This window comes from Rhineura floridana, chromosome 9 (genome assembly GCF_030035675.1).
Source record: "Rhineura floridana isolate rRhiFlo1 chromosome 9, rRhiFlo1.hap2, whole genome shotgun sequence".
NCBI classification, from domain to species: domain Eukaryota; kingdom Metazoa; phylum Chordata; class Lepidosauria; order Squamata; family Rhineuridae; genus Rhineura; species Rhineura floridana.
In genome coordinates, this window is record NC_084488.1 from 49039362 (window position 1) to 49047784 (window position 8423).

General features: G+C 43.5%; 1 protein-coding gene across 2 annotated transcripts; it reads right to left on the reverse strand.

The window, feature by feature from the left end:
* Nucleotides 1-520: 520 nt before the first annotated feature.
* On the reverse strand, nt 521-8082 carry SAP30 (Sin3A associated protein 30). Of its 2 annotated transcripts, XR_009757826.1 has the most exons (5): nt 7105-8082; nt 4763-4885; nt 3765-3863; nt 2595-2746; nt 1463-1553 (listed from the first exon to the last, which is right to left on the reverse strand). XR_009757826.1 is itself a non-coding variant. In XM_061584123.1 (4 exons), exons 1-4 carry the CDS (start codon nt 7441-7443, stop codon nt 1431-1433), a joined length of 684 nt encoding a protein of 227 aa, XP_061440107.1. In that variant the 5' UTR covers nt 7444-8079; the 3' UTR covers nt 521-1430. The 2 variants fall into 2 exon arrangements, 1 of the variants encoding a protein (XP_061440107.1); XM_061584123.1 differs by lacking the exon at nt 2595-2746 and having other exon boundaries at nt 521-1553; nt 7105-8079.
* Between the last annotated feature and the right edge of the window lie 341 nt (nt 8083-8423).

Genomic DNA, 8423 nt, shown 5'->3' on the forward strand with positions numbered 1-8423 from the left:
TTCTAGATCCAGTTACCACTGTTAACTGCTAAGGCAACAATCACCCATTATGGCTCTATCTAGAATAAGCTTGATCCCAACCACTGAACTAGCAGTTGGTGTATGTGCACTCCAGATGCTGGATATATACCCTCTTCCTTATACAGCAAAGCAGATAAGACTCACAAATTGCCCTTTTGGACGAGGGTACCAGTGTGCCTATAGTTCTGAAAATGGCTGGTGGCAGCATATTGTAAAATATGGATAAACGTTTTCACGTCACAGGTGTTATATTTAGTAAGGCAAAAGGCGTGTTTTCTACTACTGAAGCACAGAAGTCAAACAGTGCAAATTACATTATTTAAGAAAGCAATACAAAACACTATTCCCCAATGGGAATACTATACTGGCTACAAGTCACCGAGTCCTCTTTAAAGCTACTTAAATTTGTGGGAGCAGCACAATATCGGTGGTTTGCTGACTACAACCTCCAATAGGAGAAGCGCTATACAATAAATATCCCCATTTATAATGGTGGTAGTAATATGGAACTGCAATCAAATCTTTATTTGGAAGTAGGTGATACGACATCAAACATTAAGATTCAGTTTGAATATCATGCCAAACCATGATTTGTGCTAGCCATAGTTTAGAATTCAAACCATGGTTTGAGCTTCCAACATACAAATAGGCAAAACATGGTTTACAGCCAGTTACTTGCTTTCATTCCCCCCTCCCCCTGCACTTAAAAGTCTAATCCCCTCTTCATGATGAAGCAGCCTTTGGCAGTTGAGCAATGACCACAACTATAGTCTGCTAATTCAGACAACATGCTAAACCTATTAAGTAGCACAAAACATTGCTTGAAAACTAATTACAAACTGTGGTTTCTGTAGGTGGTTTGCCAGCCTAATCATAAGCAATGGTCCGTCAATTCAGATATTATATTAATCCCTAGGAAAGCTCTCTTAACTGTGGCTTAGCATGATTTTTGAACTGACCCAAAGGTAATACGGAGGATGGAAAACCTTAGAAAGTATGCTAAGAGCTCTGCTATGCAAAGGTCTCTTGAACATCTTACCTAACGTAGCCACTCATCTTTGCAACTGATATACAAATTACTTTGTTATGAAACATGACCTTGACATCATTAGCTGTTTCCCCCCCAGGAATGATCTATAGAAAATATTTTTGGAGGACACCCCACCTTTCAACTTATTTCTGCAAATTGTTAAGTAATCTACATTAATAGCCTTACACACGTGCCAGACACCGTACACATGAAGGTGCAGCAACATCAATAGTATTTATTTAAAATATTTTTACCATGGAAATCTCATTTATGAGCAGTATTTTTCCCAAGAAAAATATGAGGATTCTCCATCTGAATACCAGTTACAAAGAAATCTTCAGCAAACCCAAAACAGTCTGTACATCGGCAAGTCTCTTATTTAGTGAACACCACTGTCCATTTTTAGATCAGATTTGTTCTTATCGTTCTTCACAGAGTAGATGAAATAGGTCAAGGTGTCCTTTTCATTTACTGGAATCGTCCGGAAATGACACCCAATTATCTGCAAGAAAAATTGAGTTTCCTTGAACATCAGCTAATGTTACTCAGATTATTTATGAAGAAAATGCATAATTAAACTCACACAGCAGAATGTAGCCTTGGTTCCAAACAAAAGTGCTCAGGACTGGAGCATCAGAACTCATTAGGTGTTGCCCTCTGGCGCCCAAGGAACAAGACATTAGTGTTGCATATAGCACATCTGCATTGATTTTATATTGTTTTCATTTAAAGCATTTTTATCTCTCTTCTGCTGAAAAAAAGCTCCCAGAGCAGCTTACAGATAAAAGTTCTACCCTTACTCCAAATACAGAGATGTATCCAAAGCGCAAGGTATCATATGGCCCAATCCATGAGATATTTTAAACTGCCCAAATACAAAGGCCAAGACAGTGGTGTAACTGAGAACTCTGGACAACTGGCAACTATTTCCATTTGTCCATTTCACAGCAAACAGCAACTGGAAGAAGCATAGCTCCAACACACTTGATCCAATACTGTCTGGTGCCTAAAAAGGGAGAAATGTTGCTCTGCCAACCAAGACAACTTAGTAAGTATAAGAATATATATTGGTTGCATCTAAAGTTTGTTTAGGAGCAAAACATTTTGAACTGATATGGAAGTACAATGGGATACAAAAAGTAGTTGGGTCACTTCCCTTTTTAGTTTACTTGCTCTTGAAAGAGAAATATATTTGAAATTCTGTGTATTTCACTTTATTATTTATATAACATGCCATTAAAGTCTTGGAACTGGACAAGAATAAAAATTCATACGGACTCAATGGCATTCATCCAAGAGCTTGTGTCGAAAAAAATATTCAATATTAAAATCAGCTTTGTTGTACTGATTAATTTCTAATCCTCTGGAAATGCACATTTTGGAATGGGAAGGATGAATATCTCCATGGTTTAGGTGTATTCAGAAAGTTAGATATCCAACAGGCTAAGCTCTGTCCCAAGCCAACTGGTGCAAAGTTTCTAATACTTAGAGTTGTCAGGCATACAAAACTGTAAGCTATGCTGCAAAAGAATAATGGACTCACTAAGCGTTTAGAATTCTTTGAGGCTTAGCAGCATGTAGGTGAGGGAGGCATTCTTATATATCTTGGGTTTCAAGAAGCTTTGGCAAATATTCCTTAAAAAATATGGAAGTCTTCAGATAAGAGGGCAGCCCAGGTCCTCTTGCGATCAGTAACTGGTTAAGGAAGGGAAGAAACACTGATTCTCCACCACAACCACACACATGAAAAACATGAACTAGACTACTCATGGATCTGTATTTAACTATGCACAAATTATATAAAGTCAAAGCAGAGAAGTAGCCAAGTTTATAAATGACACGTCACTAAGACACTGAGGATGCTAAACAAGATGAACAACTCCAAAGGCTTTCCAAATTTCTGAAATGACCATGGAAGTTTCAAAATGCTCGACTCAATAACCATCCTCTGTTGCCTGGCTGCATCTTCCGATAATCATCGGATGGCACCAAATTCCAGGAACTTTTGCATGAAGAACCATCTGTTTTTCTTAATGCTAAATGCTTCCTTCAGCTTTGTAATACCCGAGATGAGGCAACCAATGAGAAAAGTTCCAAATGAAGGTGATGCATGTCACTGTGATATGCAGTTTCATTTTTAATTAGTTTTCTAATAATCTGCAACATTGGATTTGTTTTTCTCACCACTGCAACATACTGAGGCGACCTTTTCCACTGTGTCTGCAGGATCTTTTTCCTGGCTGGTTAAAACCAGTTTAGACCCCATCAGCACTTATGTGAATTTAGCAATGTCTTTTCTCAATGTCTGTCACTTTGCAATTACACTGAGTATCATTGTTCTGCTGCTCAGTCACCCAGCTTTCAGATGTTCTTTGGGATTTCTTCATTGCCTGTCTAGCATTGAAGCACCATAAATAATTTTGTTTCAACTGCAATCTTGGCTACTTCTCATTCATACAATCCTATGTGTGTTTACTCAGAAGTAAATCCCACCTAGTTCAACAGGATTTGTTCCTATATAAAATATTCACATGATCAGAAAGCTGCATAAACATCGGTATGAAAGAGTACCAAGGAAGCAATAGTCAGCAAAAAAAGAAAAAAGCAAAGAAGGCAGTCCTCAGTACGCAAGGATTTGAGAACCACCATTGAGGAGAGCCATATAATCTAGTACATTATTTTTAATTCAGAAAAAAAGTGAAGTTTCACATACTTCAACAAGCTGTGCTTTGTTAAGTCCTGGTCTGGTCTGTAATTTGAAGTGCCTTTTGTATCTTCTTAGTGTGTTTACCTGCAACTGAAACAGATCAACCTGGAAGGGAATAACATGATTCTTTTAACTTGAGGGCCAGTCTACAAGATGTTTTATCATGCAGATGCTTCAGTAAACTTTGGGTGATATGCTCTCTTGGTCTTCCCTGTAACATGTAGCACATGCTTTTGTTGCAGTGCATAGAGCTTCTATTTCAGTACATCTGCCACCTGGAAAAGGTGGCGATGCACCTCTCTAAATTCTAGCCATGGTAGGTAGGTAACATGTTTTGCATGTATTAAGCCCAAATTTCAATCCCCAGCAATTCCAGCTAAAATATCTCAGGGGGGAACCTGCTTCAAACCAGAGAGGTGCTGTCAGAGTAAACAGTTCTGAGTTAAAGGGCCCAATAGCTATGATCCAGTACACATCAGCTTCATGTGCAGTGACCGACCTACACATTTGTGGCAGTGGAAAAACACACTGTAGGAAGACCATTTGAAGTGGAACCCACATGATGAATTTAGGTAGCACAGCCCTAGCTTTAAAGCAAACAACACACAATTTCAAATACACAACTCTTCAACAAGTTTTGTATTGACCATAAACTAGTTCCATCTACACCAGCTTTCCCCAACTGGCGTCCTCTAAATGTTTTGGACTAGAACTCCCATCAGCCCCAATGGTCAGGGAAGATGGAAACATTTCTTAAGAGTACAAAGGTTGGAGAAGGTTGGCTTACACCTCCATACTCCCAACCTTTCCTTTTCAGAGGGCAAGTCAAAGGATCAATGCAATCATGAGAACTACTTTACACAGTACAGCTGACATACAAAAATATGTAGGATTCAGTAATAAAATGTCTGCATCGCCTTTTAAAAAAACAAAACACCACGTTTCGTATGTCCTGCATACAATATTTATCTATGTAGAGATTAATTTCAGAACTATTACTCTACCTCTGGAGTGTCTACATCTTGTACTGGCGAGTCACCATCATCATCGCTGCCTTTTCTCTTTCTTCTGTTTCGGACACTTTGAATTAAGTTTTTGTGGAAATCACAAATATAAAGATGCCTTGCCTAAAGGTTTTTAAAAAACAGATTAGCAACATGCACCACCACTTTCAAACTTCATCATTCACATGCCATACCAGAGGACACCAGTGATTTACAGCAAGAGAGAGTCAGGTGGCACTGACCAGAAACACATTTGATGGTACCAAAAGCTGCCGAGGAATTTTGCTATGCTAACAAGTTACTGCAGTGCAGGCAGCTTGGCTCAGAAAATATATTTTACCATCATCTTATTTCCATTGGCCAAGTAAAAAGACTTTAATAGGGACTAAGTAAAACCTTTTACAAAGACAGGCAAAATTCAAGGATAGGGAAGTGCCAAAATGAGTTAAAAAAGGAAGTCTTTGGTTATTTCACACCAACTTCGTTATTCTAATACAAATTAACATGTTAAAGGATGTGTAGTATTTCCACCTTCTATACAAACTTAAGTTTCTTTGAATTGAAAATCCAGTATTACTGTGAGCTAGCAGTTGCAATTTTGTCAAGATTCACGAATTTGTACATAAAATTCAACACAAACACTGAATTAGTTTTAACCACAGAGAAGCAAATCCCAACCAGAAGACATTTAACAGCACACATCTTAAAACCTTTAGCTGAGCCATCGCTTCCAATAGGGCTCATTCCCTAGAAAGTGTACTTGAAATAGCATCCTAAGGCTGCCATCCTAAATATGCTTACTAGGAATTAAGTCCCAGCAAATTCTGTCAGACTATAAAAAAAACCCTATAGGATTGGGTTGAAAATCTGGTATCAGCACTCTGATAAGCAGCTTTCAGAAAGAGTCATCCCAAGTAGCGCAGAAGGCAAGCAATACAAACTAAAAGACCTTCCCTTCCCCCCCAAAAGCCAACCCTGTATATGATCTCCTAATGTTGCATTTGTAATCGATTATTAGCAAACTGCATTTGGTGCCAGCATTTAACAATGCACTTTAAACTATGTCAGTAAAATGAAGAGATACAAAAATTTTGTTCGTTCTGGTTAAAAAGCACAAATATTCGCCCTACATTAGGGGGCATGAGCAGGCAGACATTTACTCCGCAGGTTAACGTGCTCCGACCTGAGGAATGTCTGTTACGCTAAGAGGGTTCTCTCTTGCCTTGCCTTTAAATATGAACTGAGGGCAGGGAGGGAACAGATGGATGACCAGCCTTGGGGTACCTACGAATGTGGGTATTTCGCCTGAAGAGAAAGGATTATAAGGACAGCCTGATGGCTGCCAAGGGGAAGACGACACAGTGGCAAAAGTAGGACGTGCAACACTGCAGCACGAGGCGGAACAGCCAAGTACTGCCCTCTCCAGAGAAACAGAAACACTCCATGAAACACATAAAACACACACACGACCGGTCCCGGGAGAAAGCGAAAGAGGACTGGGGAATTTTTTGCACAGAGACGTTCACACCATCACTCTTTTGTAAAAACCACCATGATGTGTGTGGGGGATAAAAGAGGAGTGGGAACAAGAAATAGTAATACTGGGGGGGAGAAAGAAAGAAGAGAGCAGCCACTTCCACCCGCACATACAAAGACCAGTAGCTCAGCTTCTGCAACGACAGCCACTAGGCAACTACTGTATACAGCAAGGGCAAACAAAACAGAGAGAAACCACAACGGCCTCCCATTCAAAAGCAGCCCCCCCGGGGGGGGGGGCAGAACAACAAACATCCAACTGCCTCGAGCGTCCATACTTTGGGAGACTCTATAACGCCTAACCACGCAAGCACATCTTTCATCAATATATTTCTTTCTTGTTAAAAGAGAAATATAACTTATGGGGTGGGGGGGAGATACATGGGCTGTTAAGAAAAGGGCAAAAGGTTCGAGGGTTATTAGTTGGGCTCCCGTTCCATTAAGGTTTCCCAAGGAGCTAAACGCCAGCCAGGCTGCCGAAGAATTAGCGAGAGTGAGAAAGAAGATAACCAAACCCGTGTAAACGCTGGGCTTCTCAAAGCCATCTCACCCATTCATTCCCTTCCCTCGGCTCGCTTTTGTTTCCTTCGCCTCCGCCACCCCCGGCAATGTGCAATTTAATAGGGAAATCTAGGTCTGCTGAAGATCTTATGTATGTGCGGGAGGGGAGCGGGGCAGAAAGAGAGATCAGGCGGCGTTAAACTGCAATGCCTTCGAGTGGGATCAGGAAACGACACATCCATTTCACCAAGAAAAGAGACCAGATCTTCCTGGCTGACCTAAGCCGCTGCAAAGGCGACACTTACACTCTTGTCCAGCTCGATCTTCACCTTCTTCTGCGAGATGCTCTTCTGGATGCGCTTGCTGAAGCTGGCGTTGCCAGCAGCCCGACTGCACCTCTCGCCTTCCTCCCGCAGGCAGCACAACTGCCCCGCGCCGGGGCCCGCAGCCCCCGGGGGTCCGGCCGAGCCCGCAGCTGTCGCCGCGGCGGCGGACGAGGCAGCTCCGAGCCCGGCCGGTGGCTGCGGGAGAGGCGGCGTTGGCGGCAAGACTTCCACTGCGGCGGCGGCGTTGGCGACTACTGCAGGGATGGCGGCGGCTTCTCCCCCGCCGCGGGTCACTTCCTCGGGGCCGAAACCGTTCATCGCCTGCTTTGGCCGGACTACGGACTTTCTCCGGCAGCCACTACCTCGAAAGTAAAGTAACTCAACTGGGCGGCGTTGTTGCTGTTGCTGCCTGCCCCCCTCCTCGTCACATACGCTGAGGCGCCGCCTCCGTCTCCTTTTGTCAAGGAGCCGACGAAGGCAGGCAGGAGCGAGGGCCGCCCAGCTCCTCTCCTGCAGCCGCTTGGACTGAGCTGCTGGGGGGAGGGTTGTAAGGGGCTTGAACCCCGTAGTGCGATGCCGTAGTCCGCCAAAACTCCTTTGGGAGGGGGGCGACAGTGGAAAATGCCCGCTCCGCTTCCTTCCCTCTTCAGTTTAATACCAGGAGAGGAGAAAGAAGGGGGGAAACCATAACATTCCCCCGTCCTCTATGTAAAAAGCCAGCACGAGCCGAGCCTGGCCAGGACAAGAGACTCACTTCCCTCCGACCATGAGCTCCAGCACTACGCCCCCTCCCCTCCCGTTTCCTTGAAGAAATCAAAGCTCCAGCCGCCCTCTCTTTAAAGCTATGAACAGACCAACTCCGCTTCTTTCCTTTCCTGTGCTGTAATGTCATGTGCAGCGGACTTTTCAGCTGTTTTCCCATTGCAGTGGCAGCAAGCTGCCCTGTCGTGCTTTTTTTTTTCTTACCCCGCCTTCCTCTCCATGTGCGCTCATGGGAAAGGTAGTTTCTCAGTGTCGCCTTCACTCTGGGCAGCTGCGGGCCTCTGAACTACAAATCCCGAAATGCACCGCCAAGCAAAGCCCTTGAGTTAAATATATTTACAAAGGGAGCGAACGCGGCGGCTTCGCAGCCTTCTCGCTTGGGCGCGCGCGCGCACGCACGCAACCACGCACAGGCCATTTTACTGCCCGTAGCGAGGGAGACGCTTCCAAATACGCACGAGAAGGGGCTTTCCGCTCCCCCGCCCTGCTTTAAGGGAATGGAATGGGAAAGAGTTAATAAATCTGCGTTAGCTCGG